This window comes from Vigna radiata, chromosome 3, assembly GCF_000741045.1.
Source record: "Vigna radiata var. radiata cultivar VC1973A chromosome 3, Vradiata_ver6, whole genome shotgun sequence".
Taxonomy (NCBI): Eukaryota; Viridiplantae; Streptophyta; class Magnoliopsida; order Fabales; family Fabaceae; genus Vigna; species Vigna radiata.
In genome coordinates this window covers 7892910-7911486 of record NC_028353.1, presented here as the reverse complement: position 1 = coordinate 7911486, position 18577 = coordinate 7892910, and the positions used below count along the sequence as shown (strand labels likewise).

Below are 18577 nucleotides of genomic sequence, written 5' to 3'. Positions count from 1 at the left end.
ATTATATGCAATATATGTAAATATAATTTAATTTTATTATGTCATTATTCTAATATAAATTACTATATTTTTAGTCACAAAACTTATATGTAACTTTAGATTTTGTTTTTTTTATCATATTAGAATTATTTTGTTTTTTTGTTATTCTAATATAAATTAGAATTTTTAAGATTTTGTTTATATATAAACATAAATATATAAATATGAATAAAGAATAAATAATTCCAATATATCATATTCTAGTATATTTTTTTAGTTTATTAAATTGTTTTTTAGAATAGTGTAAATAATTTAAATATTATATGTTAAAAAATTTAATTTAACATAATTAAATAAATAAATTATATCTATTTACTTGTAAAATTTGAAACTAAGATATATTAAAATTTAAGATAAAAACAAAAATAATTTTCAGGTTAAAATTTAAAAATTAAAAATATATTTAACGTCCCATCTAACAATTTTGTAGTTCTTAATATATTATTATAAAAAAGAAAAGTTTATAATAACTTTTTCATTTTATGTAAGGAACATTACACATTCCACTTACACAACTCCTATACTAGTTACCGTGTAGCCCATCGTAGCATATTCCGGAGGCTGTTCCTTTTCCCGCCAAAACCTGCCTTCTTGTTTTCCCGCCCAATTCTCAGACCATTACCTAGGTATATTTTCCCGCCTCCCTAACTTTCTTGCTCTGTAGCAATCTTCACCAATCTTCACGACCATGACCACTAAGGATCTTGATTTCAATGCAGACATAGGTAATGTATTTTTTCTTCTTCCGATTCATGTCTTCGGATTAGGGTTATTACCCTAAATTTTCTCTTGCTTCTTCCTTTTTCCCTATTCCCTGTTACGTTTATTTCCAGCTAGGGTTTGTAGTCTCTCCCTTTCTTCTCCCACTCTCACTGATTTCTTTTCCGATTCGGTTTATTCAATTGTTCTTTCTCCAGCTCTGGCGAAGGAGTTCCTTTCCAATTTCGCAGACGCCAATGGCGAAGCTAAATATGTGAATATCTTGGTGGGTTCTTTATTTTGCTCTAACTCTTATTTCTCTCAGATAATAACTATGCTAGCTCTGATTTCTTATTTCCTTGTTTTTCGTTTCAGCAAGACGTTGCAAACCACAAAACTAAAGCAGTTCAGATTGACCTTGAGGACTTGATTAACGTAATACTCGTTACTCTATTGTGCTTCCTATTCAAAATCCACGTTTCTGTTAATTTTTTTTCCTCTTGGGAATTTCAGTACAAGGATTTGGACGAAGAATTTCTTAGTCGTGTTACCGAGAATACTCGAAGGTATATCGGAATTTTCTCCAATGCAGTTGACGAGCTCATGCCAAAGTCTACCGAGGCTTTCACGGATGATGATCATGACATATTGATGACCCAGAGGACTGATGAAGGAGGGGAAGGTGTTGACGGTTCTGACCCCCTTCAGAAGATGCCTCCTGAAATCAAGCGCTATTAGTGAGATTCACCTCCGTGCTTTTCGTTGAATTTATTTAGCGATTTAGTTAAATGTGATGAGACGGTCCTAATATGACCTTGTGATTGTATTCCAGTGAGCTTTATATTAAAGCATCTTCGAAAGGGCGACCATTTACAATTAGGGAGGTAAAAGCTTCGAACATTGGTCAGCTTGTAAGAATCTCTGGTATTGTGACACGTTGTTCGGATGTCAAACCATTGATGAAAGTGGCTGTATACACGTGCGAGGACTGTGGATTTGAAATTTACCAGGTGATTGATAAAATGATTGCATGAACTGCACAATTTAGACACTAGATTTTATGCCGAAAAAAGTAAACAAAAGAACTATTGTATGATATTTGCCTGGTACGATTTCAAAATAATCCATTATACCCTTTGAATTTTCTTTCTGCCGAAACGATTTGATTGCCTGGATGTTAAACAACAATATTTTAAGGATTATATTTTTGTTATGAATTTATACTTTTTTTGTGAGTTATGGCTAGACTATCATATTTACATGCCAGTTGGTCCTTCACGTTGTTATTGTCTGCCTTCCTAAACAGGAAGTAACCGCTCGAGTCTTCATGCCCTTGTTTGAATGCCCATCAAAGCGCTGTGATACAAATAGAAGAAAGGGAAATGTTATCCTTCAACTGAGAGCATCGAAGTTTTTGAGATTTCAGGAGGTTTGCTCTCTTCTTGAGTCATCAAAACATATGCATTTACTTTCAATTTTCATATTGTTTTATATAGTCTGCACAATTGTTTATTTACTTCAGAGTAAGATGGTAATAGATTTATGATATGATTCCAGGCCAAAATTCAAGAATTAGCTGAACATGTTCCCAAAGGCCATATTCCACGATCAATGACCGTCCATTTAAGAGGAGAACTCACCAGAAAGGTTTGGTATTTCCTGCCAATTGGCTTTAAATTAGTAGATACTTCATATGCTGTCTTGTAGCTGGAATTTAATGGCTAATTAACTGCTGCGGTTGCTTGCTGTAAATTGTTAGGTGGCTCCGGGTGATGTTGTCGAATTTTCTGGGATTTTTCTTCCTATACCTTACACTGGTTTTCGAGCAATGCGCGCAGGCTTAGTTGCTGACACTTACTTGGAGGCCATGTCTGTAACTCATTTCAAGAGAAAATATGAAGAGTAAGTTAGTCTTCAGATCTTAATCGATAATTACTGACAAAATTTTTTCACCGCCACTAAGTACTGATATTATTGTGGCTTGCTTGAACATAATGAATACCTATCTACTAATTTGGGGCGTAACAACAATCGCTTAACAAATTTGTTTTCTCATAGATATGAACTTCGAGGAGACGAGGAAGAACAGATTGCGCGATTAGCAGAGGATGGTGACATCTATAATAAATTATCACGATCACTTGCTCCTGAAATTTTTGGACATGATGACATTAAAAAAGCACTGCTTCTTCTCCTTGTTGGTGCTCCACACCGGACCTTGAAGGATGGAATGAAGGTAAATAACTATATAAGAATAAAACATCGAATTGGCTATAAATAAAACCACGTGCTTACTTAAACTTTGTGTGATAATCACGTTGCATTAATTGGGATTAACGCATAATATCATTGGAAAATTAAAATTGTATTAATGGTAAAATTTCAAGTATGGATTCACTGTTTTGTCCTCTCCCTTTCACTCTGTTAGCATTGGAAATTTTACCTGTCTTACTTTCTGTTATTGAAGCTTATTTTTCATTGTGCTTGATTTATTGTTTATGCTATACATGCACATTTACATGTACATGAGTAAACCACTAAATATCAGTTTTCATTTAATTGCAGATTAGAGGAGATTTACATATATGTTTGATGGGCGATCCTGGTGTTGCCAAGAGTCAGCTTCTTAAACACATAATCAATGTAGCACCCAGAGGGGTGTACACCACTGGCAGAGGAAGTAGTGGAGTTGGTCTAACTGCTGCTGTTCAAAAAGATCCAGTGACAAATGAGATGGTTCTTGAAGGTGGAGCATTGGTAATGGAAGCTTCCTTTCGTAATCGCAACCTGTCCTTCCACCCCATATATTTTAGGTTGAGGAAACTAGAAAATTGTGGTCAAATCATATGAAATGTTGTCCGTACTTGCAAATAATAAGATGAAAATAACTCGAGCATCAAATTACTTCTTAAGCTCCTATGTTAATAATATATGTTCTTTTAACTAGTTTCTGGATATAAGCGGATTTATGGAAGAACTTTATGGATTTCAGGTGTTAGCAGATATGGGCATATGTGCCATTGATGAATTTGACAAGATGGATGAATCAGATCGTACAGCTATTCACGAAGTTATGGAACAACAGACTGTTAGCATTGCGAAGGCTGGAATTACTACATCTCTTAATGCAAGGACTGCTGTTCTTGCTGCTGCTAATCCAGCATGGTATTATTGATTTTCACCTTATTGAATGCAGACGTATTCTTATAGATATGCACACTTGTGCTTTCAAAATCTAATTTTATCCATGTTTTATTGTGAAGGGGAAGATATGATCTCAGAAGAACTCCAGCTGAAAATATTAATCTTCCACATGCCCTTCTATCAAGGTTTGATCTTCTGTGGTTAATCCTTGATCGAGCTGATATGGATAATGATCTTGAAATGGCTAGGCATGTTGTATATGTTCACCAAAATAAGGAGTCTCCTGCTCTTGGATTCACTCCTCTTGATCCATCTGTTCTACGGTAAGTACAGAAGAAGTACTGTGATCTGATTTTAATCTTAAATGATTAGAATTTAGAACTGGGTATGGTGCATATGTTGCTCATCTGGTTGTATGTTTATTCTAACTTCTCGTTTAGTTTCACATAGGTGATTGTACCAATGTTCTCTTTACTTGTAAAAGGAAACTAATACAGAATGAAATGTTTTGCTTTTATGTAGTGCATACATATCAGCTGCAAGAAGACTGTCACCAAGTGTCCCCAGGGAACTGGAAGAGTATATTGCTACTGCATACTCCAGCATTCGTCAAGAGGAAGCAAGGTCCAATGCTCCACATTCCTACACTACTGTCAGAACATTACTCAGTATTCTCCGCATATCAGCTGTAAGTCTCCATCTTTTCCCAAAGAGAGCAGCAAAGTTAAGCATTTAGATTATATGGACTTTTCTTTTGGGGTTAATGACTTGAGTACATACTTGACTTGAAATTCAGTTTTTAAATTAAAACTGATTTAGGTGTTTACTAATAACTTTTAGCTTCGAAAGATCAGTTGTCACTCGGTGGGCTCTGCCTTTAAGACCACAATGTATAATAGTAAGCATTATTTATAATTGTATGTGGCCTAAGTAAAAGTATTCCATTCTTATTTTCTGAACAGGCACTGGCAAGACTCCGTTTTTCAGAAACTGTTGCTCAAAGTGATGTGGACGAAGCACTGAGGTTAATGCAGATGTCAAAATTCTCTTTGTACTCTGATGACCGTCAAAAGTCCGGACTTGATGCCATATCTGATATTTATTCCATAGTGCGAGATGAAGCAGCTAGAGCTAACCGAGTGGATGTCAGCTATGCCCGTGCACTGAACTGGATATCTAGGAAGGTTAGTATATATTGCTAATTGTTGAATTTTGTCTATTTGAAGTATTTTAGAAGATGATTTTTGCGTCAAACTTGAGAAGAGAAGTTTGAATATTGAACTAGAGGGCTCAAAATAAAAGTTTATTGAAGAAAAGAAATAATACTGTTTGTAATTGCACTAATTGTTTATTGATCCTCTCTGGAATTAATTATTGGCAATGCGAGACATGGCTATGAAATAAATATACTATCTTGTAGAATTTTGTTTAAGCCGTGTGAAGCCGGAGCAAGACCATGTATTTTGATGAACTACCTGCTTTGTTTCCCTCTAGATAGTATATTCTGACAACAGAACTTCTGACTATGAAACAGGGTTACAGCGAAGCTCAGTTGAAAGAGTGCTTGGAAGAGTATGCAGCACTAAATGTATGGCAGATACATCCTCATACTTTTGACATTAGATTTATTGATGCTTGAGGCACTTCTCTTCCCCATTAACATGATTTGAGGCAATATGGTTTCAAGAAGCTGGATCTAGTAGTTGGTAGACTTGGGCAATCATATTCTGTCATTTGGTTTTTATTATTTTGATTTAGGTATTTGTATTATTACAGTTTAGATTTGTATTTTTTTTTTTACTTGAGTACAGTAATTGCAAAGTTATTACCTACTTGAAGCTGGCATAAGGTTGCTTCTTGATCCTAAAATGTAGAACAGGATAAACTTCGTATGCAATGTTTATTTTTATTTAGTCTGACTTGGGAAAGCTATTGACCTTGCGTTGTGTGTTTGTTATTGGAAGTGTCATTGAATCGCTAAAAGAAGTTTTGATCAGAACACAGCAAAGACGTTGAGGGATAAGATAAATGCATAACGAAAACTTTACACGGTCAGAAAAATCTATGATGAAAAAAGAATATTTGTTCTGGAATTTTATTAAAAAGTCATGCTTTTATAATTTGTATTCCTTAACTATAGTGTAATTTAACTATTGTATATTTCGTGCAGGGGCAAAATCTTTGTGCTGGTCAGTATATCGTAATGGGGTTTTGTCATCCTAAGATAGCTTATGATAAAATTTCAAAATAATAATTATATATAAATGTTAAATACCAATCTAATAATATCTGTTACTTTAGCTGTTACCATCGTTTGAAAAACATCACCATGAATATATTTAAATATTGAAAATAGTGTTATTGTATTATTAAAATATAATAAAAGTGTCTGTTACAATATTAAAGAAAGTATTCTTATAGTTTAGTATGATCTTCTGAGAGTGCAACTTTTCCTATTTCTATACTTACATTCATTTTATTCGTTACAGAGTGAGCTTGCTAAGTCAAATCGTCATTTCAAGACATGTTTCATGTTTAATGGTTGTGATATAATCTACGCTCATAAATAAAGTATTAATAAAAAATATAATATCGTCCTTGGGCTTTATAAAGGTCTTAAATTTTATTTATATATCTTAAATGAATGTTAAAATCAAAAGTAATGAGTTTAAATTTGAATATATATATATATATATATATATATATATATATATATATATATATATATATATATATATATATATGTTTTCTTTAAATATGAGAACTTAAATTTACGTAAGTTTAAAAGCAAACAATGTCAAAATTTTTTAGATAAATCAAAGGGAAAGGGAAGGTCAAAAGTATATTTAACTTTTAATTGTTTTTTCTTTATAAAACATATCTAAAGAATAAATATCATAAAATTATTAAAACTTTGTTATTACATATTCATTAAAAAATTATTTAAAACAATGTCAATTTTTTTCAGATAAAAAATAAACAATTTTCATAGGGATGGATAAAAACATATTTAACTTTTAATTGTTTTTTCTTTATAAAACATATCTAAAGATTAAAATATTAGAAAATTGTTTAAATTTTATTATCATATATTCAGTGAAAAAAGTTTATCCAATAAAAATTAAAACGCTTGAAGAATTATACTGTTATATTCGAATGCATGCTTTGTCTTAGCACAAGTTAGTGAAGAAGTATATATTTATTTTTCCAAAACAGTAGAACCGGAAGCGTGCGCACAAGGCTCGAAAACTGAACTACCATAACTAAGCACTGAGAGAGCCCGAGACTATATATAGCGTGAGTTCCCGCCACGCAAGAGAAACAATTCCCGCCACCGCTACCACAACCGCCGCCTCTTATGTTACCATAACCCTTCCCTCTCTGCTCTCTGCTCTCTGCAACACTCACTACACATAGATGGGTCCTTCTCGTCGCAACAGCAATGGTCGATCACCGCTCGTCAATCAACAGCGTCAAATCACTTCGTTCTTCACCAAATCCCCGTCCCCCTCTCCCACCCTCGCCAAAACCAACCAAAAGCCAAACCCTAGCCACGATTCAGATCCTAGCCCTAGCCCTAGTTCCACGACTCTCACTCCCTCACCTCTCAATCCCAAGCCGAACAAATCCCTTCTTGTGATCGGCGCTTCCGTTTCTCCACCCTCTGCTTCGTCTTCTCTCTACGGCCAAGAAGTCGTTGGCCGAAGGGTGAAGATTTATTGGCCGTTAGACAAAGCCTGGTACGAAGGTTCCATCAAATCCTTTGATAAAAGCACCTCTAAGCACGTGGTTCGTTACTTAGATGACGAAGAGGAATCGCTCATCCTGGCCGAGGAGAAAATCGAGTGGCTCCACGAGTCCTCTACAAAGAAACTTAAACGCTTGCGTCGCGGATTCCCCGACATCAGGAAGATGGAGATTGATGAGGAAGAATTAAAAGAAGAAAGTAGTAAAGGAGAAAAAGAAGAACATGATAGTGTTAACGATGATGATGATGATTCCAATGACGAGGATTGGGGGAAGAAGGCTGCATCATTGGAGGATGCTGGGGATGGGGAAGAAGATACGGATTTAGAGGACGAGGACGAAGTGGACGTAGCAGGAAGTGCTAAAGGAAAAAGGGTTGAGGCTAAAAAGCGGAAACTAAATGCAACGGATAAACTAGAGCCAGCGAAAAAGAGCAAGAGTGGAGTGGAAGTTTGTAAAGGGAGTTTCAAGCTCTCAGTTTTGGAGCCTACTACTAATTTAGAGAGTAAGTGACTTAATCATTTGAAGGGAGATTTCGAGCATGGGAACTGTTTGAGTCTTCTTTGATCAGATTTTGAACCTTTGCAACCTCATTTTCGTTACCTTTTTTGTACGGTGGCTGGGAGTGTGGGCGTTAAATATGGCAATTTTCAAATTTATGGGCAAAAATTAAGAAACACGTGCTATTTTGGTAAATCACGCATGATGAGAAAGATTTCCTAATAAAAAGAATAAAGCAAAGGGAAAAGCAATAAATCACTCTTGTAGTTGTTTTTTTTTTCCTCCAATGACTATATTTTATTCAAGCCTTTTTTTTTTCTTCACTGGCGCATTTTTCGTATGTCCTTATTCTATTTTATCATGTCGCTAGCCATGAAATGCAGAGGTCAATACAGTTTATAATGTAAGTCGTATCTTTAAATTTTGCAGTTAAAAAGATATCTAGTGGCGCTGACAATGTTTCATTAACTGAGACCTCTGAAAGATTTGCATCTCGTGAAGCTCAGAAGCTGCGCTTCCTGAAAGTGTGAGTGCCGACTATAGGGATGTAGCAATTCGAGTTTTTCCATGCCAAAGTCCTCTCCTGTCCAATTCGATAAATTTTTTATGTCAACTGGTTTATGTGTTTGCAGTTTATCAACTGTCAGCGTCATTTCTGTAGTCTTTTAATTTTTCGGTTTATATTATAAATTATATTTTCACGATGCTGTATTTTTGTATGGTATTGGTATAGAGACCGCAGGGATGCCAAGCGAAGAAGACCAGGGGATGAAAATTATGATTCAAGAACTCTCTACTTACCTCCCGATTTCTTAAAGAATTTGTCAGAGGGTCAGGTAAGTTACTGCTAAATCCGTTGGGTGAAACTCTCAAATTTCGATGGCGCATGCAATTAATATGGTCATTTGACGAATGTAGAAACAATGGTGGGAGTTCAAGTCAAAGCATATGGACAAAGTGTTGTTTTTCAAGGTTAAGTTGGCTAAGTTTGTTGATGACATTAGTCCATTCCTTCCAACCAAATCAAACATTTTCTCTCCATATTTGTGGTACAGATGGGTAAATTTTATGAGCTTTTTGAGATGGATGCACATGTAGGAGTTAAAGAGCTTGATTTGCAGTATATGAAGGTGTGCGTGAATATCTAGAATTGTGAATTTTCTTTAGAATCTCGAGGTGGTTTGCCTATATCCTCGCTCTAAATAATGCATACTTACTGATTTATATGACTCTTTCAGGGAGACCAACCTCATTGTGGATTTCCAGAGAAGAACTTCTCGATGAACGTAGAGAAACTGGCTAGGAAGGTTTGCAACTTTGTTTTCTTATTTCATTGTTGCTACCGAACTAATTAACATGTATTACGAGCCACCATGCTATCAGGGAGAAACTTACTAAGTTACCTTGGTTGGACAGGGTTATCGTGTTCTTGTTGTGGAGCAGACTGAAACACCTGAACAGCTGGAGCTTCGTCGTAAGGAGAAGGGCTCTAAAGATAAGGTATAATTTACTGTAACCAGAGACTGTTTTTATTTGTTGTTGATTTTAATTGTTCTTTATAGTATGTGTTGATGAAATGTTTTACAGAGTTACTTTTCTCATTAACCCCAGTTTTGATAGAGGAATATTTGTCACTTAACTTTGATCTTTCTTTCTAGGTTGTAAGGCGTGAGATATGTGCAGTGGTAACAAAAGGTACATTAACGGATGGGGAGTTGCTGTCTGCAAACCCTGAAGCTGCATATTTAATGGCCCTAACTGAGCATCATGAGAAACTTCCAAATGAAATTTCAGAGCGTACCTATGGTGTTTGTATAGTTGATGTTGCCACGAGTAGAGTCATTCTTGGACAGGTATGAATTTCTACATTCATTTAAATTCGCTGCCTAAATTTTATACTGCATAACCTTGTTCCAGATTGTGGATGACATCTGCAAAATGCCATCTACCTGTGAACTGTATAATTCTTCTACCTAAATTGGAACCGAAATAGATTGAGTTGGGTGGGACTGGGGGTTATATGTTGGGGATTTTAAGCTGGTAAATAGTGTGTTTGCTCATAATTTCATAATTTATTTGGTTGCTTCGTTTTAAAGTTTCATGAATTTATGTGGAAAATGCACATTATATGTATGCTCCTAACATGGACGTAATTAATCTACTAACTGCTGATTATCACTTAAGTAAAAGAAGAGTTGACTTCTCTATATGGCAGTTTAAGGACGACTTGGACTGCAGTGCCTTGTGCTCTATCTTGTCTGAGATCAGGCCTGTTGAAATTGTTAAACCCGCCAAACAACTCAGTGCTGAAACGGAGAGAGCTCTGCTGAAGCATACTAGAAACCCTTTAGTGAATGAATTAATTCCAGGTGTGGAATTCTGGGATGCTGGCAAAACTCGGGATCAATTGAAGAAAATTTATGGGAACGCTAATGATGTTAGTGTTGAAGATAACGGGTTAGACTGCCTGCCAAATGTTTTACAGGAGCTGGTGAAAACAGGTGACAACAGTATAAGTGCACTTTCAGCACTAGGTGGTGCACTCTATTATCTGAAGCAGGCTTTTCTAGATGAGAGGTTGCTTAGATTCGCACAGTTTGAGTTACTTCCGCATTCTGGTTTTGATGATCTGGCTTCAAAACACTACATGGTTCTTGATGTGGCTGCCTTGGAGAATCTTGAGATTTTTGAGAATAGCAGGAATGGAGGTTCTTCTGGGTATGTTTGTCATGTGGTTATCCATAACCTTTCTGTTTTAGACAAGATGGGTAAGTTATCTGTTTATGTTACTGAAATAATGGTACTTCTTGTAGCACACTCTATGCGCAACTAAACCAATGTGTTACTGCATTTGGAAAGAGATTGCTAAAGACATGGCTTGCAAGACCGTTATGTAATGTGGAGTCCATTAAGGAACGCCAGGAAGCTGTTGCATGTTTGAAGGTAGGTAAACTACGTATTTTTCCCCTGATTCTGATAGTCCTTAAGGATAAAAGTGAAATTTGCAAGGGGGCTGTTGCTACATCATCCAGTTAAGAAGGGCTATAAACTGTTGGTTTTTGTTTTATGTTAACTATACTTTATTCATGTTCATATTTTTTGAATTGCCTTTCAGTTTGTCCCACTTTTGGATATCAACTTTTAACTTTTAGTATATCTCTTTTTGGACTAATATTTCTAGCAGTATTCATGCGACATTGTCGTCATTTGAAATAAATCCAAACACACTTGCTATATTCGTTTATTTTTATGGTTTAATTAATTAGTAACCTCTTCTTTCCTTGGGAAGCATACCCATCTTGTTCTATGTAGGCCTCAGGTCAAGCAGTTTACTTGATTTGCTGTGTTCAATAATATATATGGGGTATTTTGAGCTCGTTTAAATTGTGCTTTTCTATTTATGTTGCTTTTGAAGTGATGTAGATAGAGGTTGGATGTTGTGTGGATTGGCATGATGACATCTACTAGATTATATATGTGGCTAGGTTAAGCAGATGACAATAATCAGATGGAAAACCGATGCATAATACTGATTATTTTTATATATGATATGCTATTTAGGGAGTTAACCTACCATCTGCTCTAGAATTTCGTGGAGCATTATCCAAGCTACCTGACATGGAGCGATTGCTTGCACGCATATTTTGCTCTAGGTAAAATCTATTGTGCAACAACCACGTGTGATATTTATCTAGACCACACTGATTTTCACCAGCTTCTAATGTAATGAAGTATATATGCACCTTGGTTTTCTTGAATGCAGTGAAGCTAGTGGAAGGAATGCTAATAAAGTTATTCTATATGAGGATGCAGCTAAGAAGCAAGTACAAGAGTTCATTGCAGCTCTCCGTGGCTGTGAACAGATGCTAGAAGCATGCTCTTCACTTGGTGTCATTTTGAATGATGTCCAATCTAGACAACTTCATCATCTGTTAACACCGGGTATGCTGGTCTCAAATATGTCAACAAATTTTTCTGTTGCTGCTTTTTGATTTATTGAATGCTATTAAGTGCAGGTAAAGGACTTCCTGATGTTCGTATGGAACTTAATCATTTCAAGGATGCTTTTGATTGGGTGGAAGCCAATAGCTCTGGGCGTATAATACCTCATGAAGGAGTCGACACAGAGTATGCCTCAGCCTGTAAGACGGTTAAAGAGATTGAGTCCACTTTGTTGAAGCATCTCAAGAAGCAAAGAGAACTACTTGGAGACACATCAGTAAGAACTTTACCTGAAACAATTGGAGTTTTAATATTTTATATTGCATAAAATAAAATTTTGAATGTTCTTATATATTTATTTCAGATTGCTTACGTCAATGTTGGAAAGGATGTGTACCTATTGGAAGTGCCAGAAAATTTATCTAGGAATATCCCTCGGGATTATGAATTGCGTTCATCCAGAAAAGTAAGTAGACAAACGGTGCTCTGAAAATTTCATCTCAATTGCAGAAATATCTATTTGATTTCTATAATAATATTTTGTTGTTTGTTGGCTTTACTTGTAAAAAATCCTGCATATTGTTGTCCCGATTTATCTTTTGTACATTATATTTATGTTGCATCAACAATGATAAAGAAATTAATTCTCATGAAATTGTTGGTTAGTCATTGATACATTATTATCTGCACTGCAGGTACGTCTGTCAATATAAAGAGATTTTTTCTCTTATTTTTTTCGTATGATACATGCAGGGTTTCTTTAGGTACTGGACTCCAGATATTAAAATTTATTTAAAAGAACTCTCCCAAGCTGAATTGGAAAAGGAGTCCTTGTTGAAAAATACATTGCAGAGACTGATTGGGCGCTTTTGTGAAAACCACAAGGAGTGGAAGCAGTTGGTCTCTGCAACTGCAGGTACATATTGTGGTCCTTTCACAAGATGGATTTCCCATGCTGCATTTAATTAGAAAAGCAAAAGCTTTTCTTTTGTATGGCTTAAACTACATTCACATGTTGCAGAACTGGATCTGTTGATAAGTTTAGCAATAGCTGGTGACTACTATGAAGGACCAACATGCACACCAACTTTCGTTGGTGCATTATGTACTAAAGGAGCTCCTTACCTCCATGCTAAAAGTTTGGGACACCCTGTCCTCAGGAGTGATACCTTAGGCAAGGGTGCGTTTGTTCCCAATGACATAACCATTGGTGGTTCGGATCAAGCCAGCTTTATCCTTCTAACAGGTCCTAACATGGGTGGGAAGTCAACTCTTCTTCGTCAGGTTTGCTTGACTGTGATTCTGGCCCAGGTGAAACTTTTAAGTCATTTTCAGATTATATATTAATTGCCATTTTTTTTTTTTGTAAATGTATGTGGGTGGGGGGTGTAGAACTGTTGGTCTTGCTCTTTGATTCATCTTTAAAGCCAATTTTGGCCTTGCCCTTTGACCCATCTTAAATAAGCCCGATTTTAATCTGTGGAGTACACTTTTAATTTCGTATGCAGGTAGGAGCTGATGTCCCAGCAGAAAGCTTTGATTTGTCACCTGTTGATCGGATTTTTGTTCGAATGGGGGCCAAAGATAATATAATGGCTGGCCAAAGTACATTTTTAACTGAGCTTTCAGAAACTGCAACGATGCTGGTGAGATGTCTCTTTAACTATCAATTTGTATTACTTTTAATTTTGGTGAAGCAGGTCTATAAAAATAGGCTGCTTATAAGACTGAAAGTTATTTCAAGCATTATTTCTTGTTTGATAAGTACTAGCGACATATTCTTTCTGTTGGTGAAAATTTATTGAAAACCAATATTTGGTGGGGTTCACTCTTTTCACGAGTCTAAATTATCAATTCTTTAATAAATTGTAGTCAATAGTGTGTTTTTGGAAAAGTTGATTGTTAGCACTTTTCTTTTGAATACACGAACAAATGATGTGGTTTATGGTATAGTTTTTTTTTCTCTAAAATGTAAGAAGCAATGACAGCATTGAGGAGGCACACTTTTGTCTCTTTTCTTTAGAGCTCACTCATTTTTATAATGTTTCACCTGCAATAGATTAGTTAGTTGTGTTTAATTCAGAAAGCTCTTTATGCCGTTTTATTTTGTTATGCACATTACAGATGCATACAGATTAATCTGATCTTTTTGAAACATTATTTCTTTCTAATTAAGTACTTTTGATGGTGACTGCAGTCATCAGCCACTCGTAACTCATTGGTGGCTCTGGATGAGCTTGGGCGAGGGACTGCAACTTCTGATGGGCAAGCCATTGCGTAAGTGTTTATTTTGGGATTAGTTGGACATATTTTTGTCTCGCATGATTTCATTATTCTTCATTGAGTTTCTAGTGAGGCCTTCTCAGATTCTGCCTTTTGTATTTCAAATATTTGACAGGGAATCAGTTTTAGAACATTTTGTGCGGAAGGTGCAGTGTCGTGGATTGTTTTCTACCCATTATCATCGCTTAGCTGTAGATTATCTCAACGATCCCAAGGTATTCCTAGTTTTTTTATCCAGAATAATCATCAGTGTTAGTTAAATTGAATTTATGGTCCTATGCTTGTAAGAAACTTTTTTAATCTCAATTCTTAGTTTATTTAATTGGCCATAAATGATTGCAAGTCATGACAATATTTAGATGTGGTATCCTATAGAAAGTTTACATTGTGGTGTAGAGACTGTTCCACCTGCTTTTGGTCAGTTTTATTTATGAAAAATCGTATCTCTGAATATGCTTTTTTGTGCTTGTAAAGGTCTGTCTCAGTCACATGGCATGCCAAGTTGGTGATGGAATTGCAGGTTTAGACGAAGTCACCTTTCTTTACAGGCTAACGCCTGGTGCTTGCCCCAAGAGCTATGGTGTTAACGTTGCTCGGATAGCTGGTACGTTTTTGTTGTTTTGAAATATAATAAACATGGATTGTGCTCCTCTATAGTGAGTGGTATACTTTCTGAGGGTAAACTATAACCTCGTAGTTATAACACCTGAATTGTATTTGATAACGATTTCAACCAATAATTTTCCAATCAACAGTTATATCCTTGCACTAAATTTAGAGGAGACAAACCTGACATTGGTAGTCAGCATGTTCTCATCCAACATAGGCAGTTCACTAATTTTAGGTTCATTGACTTTTAAGCTTAAACATAAGGTTGAGTTATAAGGTTGGTTTAGTGGTAAAAGTTGGAAGAGTGGGAGGGACTTTGAGTTCAATTTTCCCACTAATATTTGGAAACCATAAGATTGGTTTGAAAGGTTTGGAAGGAAGAATGAGAGAGGCTCTAGATTCAACTCTTCCACTAACAAATAACATTTGCAGATAAAAAAATATATATTATCAAAATAAGTTGTGTCTATACATGACTTTTGGATCGTACTGGAAAACTGTTAAATCAGTATGTTGATTATTAACAAATGTGCCATGTCTTGTTTTATCATGAAGCAAAATAATTTTATTTCAGGACTTCCAACTTCTGTACTTCAGAAGGCTGCTGTCAAATCTAGAGAATTTGAGGCCAGTTATGGTAAATGTAGAAAGGTGTCTTCTGAAACAAACTCTCCTAATAAAAACTGGGTTGACGAGATAACAGCTATCATACGAAAATTGACCGAAATTGCCACCAGTTTGAGTTGCCAGAAAACCCTTTGCGTTGGTTCCCTAAGGGAACTTCAGGACAAAGCACGAGAATCGATGCAGCGGCGATGTTAAACTAATTTAACGAGATAGTTCATTCTTTAGAGAAGTAAGCATGCTTCTATGGCCGTACTCCGTTATTATCATTCTGGACAGCATACGGCCGAGTTTTGCCTTGTGTGTTGGTTGTCTAACATTTCTGTTTTGCCGTGTAGCACTTGTATATATTTGCACGTGAAGTGTCCGATACGAGTTCGATTAATTAGGCTGTCCCATTGTAAATATTTAGCATCTATCTAATTGAGTTTTTTTTATGTAATGCAAATGAGAGTTTGTGTTTTCCTTCTATCGAGTGAAGTGATTAATGCTTTTTATAGTTTAATTATTATTTCTTTGATTTCGTAGTTGAATAAGTTTTATATAATAATTTTTACAATTAGTTACTATATTAAGTTTAAATTAAAAATAAAACTAAAGTTTTGAATAAGATTGAAATGAAACATCTGAAGATTTAAATAAATAGTTTTTAAATATAAGAACTGAAAAAGTTACATCTGTATGATAAATGTTCTTAAACTTTTTCTATAATATGTACCGGGATCGGACGCCCAAAGGACCTACCTATTACATTGGGCGGGGGTAAGGTGCATTCCGTTCTGAATTCCATTATCTCAAATTGTGGCGCAAAATGTTATTTGACGAGCATCACATAATGCTCTTCTTATACAGTAAACAAATAATCTATGAATGTCTTAAATTTACATTATGCCGTATCTCATCTTCATCGTCAGAATCCTGATAGTGCTCACTACTGTTCTGAATGGCTCCAACAATCTTAATAACTATGTACATAGGTATAATAATTCCGGTAGCCTTTAATATAATTACCTGCATAAGAATGGTATATTAACCTTCATTAGTTTCCGTAAGCAAAAATTGTAAATATTTCTTTTCCATTTTATGTTTAAAAGAGGAAAGTACTTACAGTAAGTAGTGTAAATGGGTAATCTTGCGTTCCATTTGAAAGCACTGCGAAAAAATGTCTTACTAGCAAGACAATTGTAAACTGCAGAGAAAGGGTAGCTAGTTATTTTTCAGCATGTTTACGCGTTAACAAATAAATGAGTCACATACAACGCAACCACATAGAAGAGAGAATGTTGATTTCAACTCTTGGGGCGGCCATACGTAGGCGACCCAATTCAACGCAACTGGCCATGCAGTTGGCAATAGCAGAAGTGAGTCTGAGTCCACTCTGACTCGTTGCTTTTCACAACTTCACCCAACTTTATTTTATTCTTAATTAATTATTTTTTATTTCACAGCACAAGCAACCATTCTGTTGCCTTGGCTAATATTCATTCAGAAGTAGAACGCGTGAAAAGAAAAAAAGCTAATAAGATAACGCTTACAGCTATTGCAAGTGATCGACAGCAAGACGCGCTTCTGTCACCGCCTGAACTGCATTCCGAGTAATCGCTTTCCACCGCAACTCCTTCAACCGTTATCTCTGTTCTTTCGTTTGACTCTTCTTCTTCCTCCCTTTAAAAGTACATTATTTTAATAATAACACTAATCATATAAAACAGCTTTTCTATGCAATAGTTTTTATTCCTTGCTCCCTCTCACGTAGCCAAGCCATATGAAAAATTTTCATTAATTAATTAAATAATTAGTTATAAGATTACTTTGATTGAATCGTAGGCGGAAAATATACATGTTCTATAATAAAAAAAAGTACCTAATAGACATTGCTTCATCATTTATCTTAGACTTCTTGGGTGGAGCTGAATATCCGGGTTCATATTGCTGCAAAAACAAAACTAATATCAATCTATATATCCATCACACAATGCCCTTTTTAGATAAAATAAGCAATTATGCAATAGATGGGTCTCAGTTCATTGAATGCATGATAAAACAATTTTCCAACCCCACTTTCCTACAATATGTCAAATGAAATCGAAAATTCAAAAAGACAAATAAGTGAAACTTCGTCTTTTGGAGAAACAGATAGGTGTTGATATAGAAATAGTATACTAATCGGGAGAGACTTCAATATTGAGCAAAGTTAAGCAAAAGACAAAAACAAAAGCAACTGCAGTTTGACAATAAATAAAAGGGGAAAGGAAGAAAGAAAGGAACTTATTATCGTTTCTACGTCAAAATCAGATAAGGAAGCGCACCCAATCACCATAACAAGGACACCAAATATTAGGTACACTCCGATAACTCTCTTTCTTCCTTCTTTTTTCTAAACAAAAAATTGATTGGTATCAAGAAACCAATTTTTAATATAGTTTACTAAACCAAGATGAAATTAACGCTACGAACAGAGCCCAAAACTAAAAAAAAAAAAAAAAAAAGTGAAAATTGAATGACCAAAGTTCATACCTGGAGACATATTTCACAGGTTGTATTTCCTTTCTCGTTGCACCATCTTTGTATGCAATCTCTATGAGCAAACTGCGCAACAAAAACGCAGTTATTAATCAGAATTAAAAAAAAAAAAAAAAAAAAACTCGCGCGAAGCATAATAAGCTATTAAAAAAAAAGGTGTTTGAGATTAAGAAGTTATGTATTTTGTATTTACCTTAACGGTTCCAGAACAAGCACAAGGTGCTTCCAAGGTTTCTATGCTTTCAAACTCCTCTTCATGACAAATTCTACAGCGAGGAATCCCAGAAAGCAGTTTCAAATCATCGACTAACAAAACAACCTCTGCCATATATTTCACACCCAGTGGCGATCTCTGTTTCTTCAAATTTCAGCCTTTGTTTTCAAATTCTGTCGGGTACTCTGTTTTTTCGTTTTCCTTTCTACGCTCTCTTTCTCAGTCTTCTCAGGAATCTAAGAGTTTATATAC

General features: G+C 35.4%; 3 protein-coding genes across 3 annotated transcripts; 2 read left to right on the top strand and 1 right to left on the bottom strand.

Annotated features, from left to right (window-relative positions):
* The first annotated feature begins 594 nt into the window (after window positions 1–594).
* LOC106757977 (DNA replication licensing factor MCM7) lies at window positions 595–5801 on the top strand. Its single transcript, XM_014640848.2, has 15 exons — window positions 595–764; window positions 957–1024; window positions 1114–1173; window positions 1252–1475; window positions 1571–1748; window positions 2045–2167; window positions 2296–2385; window positions 2498–2640; window positions 2797–2974; window positions 3304–3495; window positions 3731–3903; window positions 4002–4205; window positions 4405–4570; window positions 4845–5066; window positions 5417–5801. The coding sequence occupies exons 1-15, from the start codon at window positions 728–730 to the stop codon at window positions 5519–5521; spliced, it is 2163 nt and encodes a 720-aa protein (XP_014496334.1). The 5' UTR covers window positions 595–727; the 3' UTR covers window positions 5522–5801.
* A 1300-nt stretch (window positions 5802–7101) lies between these two features.
* LOC106757872 (DNA mismatch repair protein MSH6) lies at window positions 7102–16093 on the top strand. Its single transcript, XM_014640705.2, has 21 exons — window positions 7102–8134; window positions 8560–8656; window positions 8864–8966; window positions 9049–9102; window positions 9186–9260; window positions 9369–9437; window positions 9547–9630; window positions 9789–9983; window positions 10346–10848; window positions 10944–11073; window positions 11692–11783; window positions 11894–12072; window positions 12147–12349; window positions 12437–12538; window positions 12826–12988; window positions 13094–13383; window positions 13581–13718; window positions 14270–14349; window positions 14471–14570; window positions 14830–14959; window positions 15539–16093. Exons 1-21 carry the CDS (start codon window positions 7300–7302, stop codon window positions 15784–15786), a joined length of 3870 nt encoding a protein of 1289 aa, XP_014496191.1. The 5' UTR covers window positions 7102–7299; the 3' UTR covers window positions 15787–16093.
* A 297-nt stretch (window positions 16094–16390) lies between these two features.
* On the bottom strand, window positions 16391–18577 carry LOC106757287 (E3 ubiquitin-protein ligase MARCH1). Its single transcript, XM_014639924.2, has 6 exons — window positions 18305–18577; window positions 18106–18177; window positions 17453–17520; window positions 17124–17253; window positions 16697–16777; window positions 16391–16599 (listed from the first exon to the last, which is right to left on the bottom strand). Exons 1-6 carry the CDS (start codon window positions 18437–18439, stop codon window positions 16453–16455), a joined length of 633 nt encoding a protein of 210 aa, XP_014495410.1. The 5' UTR covers window positions 18440–18577; the 3' UTR covers window positions 16391–16452.

Excerpts from the sequence above, each read along its gene's own strand:
- LOC106757287 (XM_014639924.2), bottom strand. The coding sequence starts at position 18,439 with ATGGCAGAGGTTGTTTTGTTAGTCGATGATTTGAAACTGCTTTCTGGG. Across the intron at positions 18,178-18,304 it reads CTTGTTCTGGAACCGTTAAG|TTTGCTCATAGAGATTGCAT; the intron begins GTAAATACAAAA and ends TTTGTTGCGCAG. Across the intron at positions 16,778-17,123 it reads GTCGATCACTTGCAATAGCT|TTTACAATTGTCTTGCTAGT; the intron begins GTAAGCGTTATC and ends CTTTCTCTGCAG.
- LOC106757977 (XM_014640848.2), top strand. The coding sequence starts at position 728 with ATGACCACTAAGGATCTTGATTTCAATGCAGACATAG. Across the intron at positions 1,476-1,570 it reads CCTGAAATCAAGCGCTATTA|TGAGCTTTATATTAAAGCAT; the intron begins GTGAGATTCACC and ends ATTGTATTCCAG. Across the intron at positions 2,641-2,796 it reads TTCAAGAGAAAATATGAAGA|ATATGAACTTCGAGGAGACG; the intron begins GTAAGTTAGTCT and ends GTTTTCTCATAG.
- LOC106757872 (XM_014640705.2), top strand. The coding sequence starts at position 7,300 with ATGGGTCCTTCTCGTCGCAACAGCAATGGTCGATCACCGCTCGTCAAT. Across the intron at positions 8,657-8,863 it reads AAGCTGCGCTTCCTGAAAGT|AGACCGCAGGGATGCCAAGC; the intron begins GTGAGTGCCGAC and ends GTATTGGTATAG. Across the intron at positions 8,967-9,048 it reads AGAATTTGTCAGAGGGTCAG|AAACAATGGTGGGAGTTCAA; the intron begins GTAAGTTACTGC and ends TGACGAATGTAG.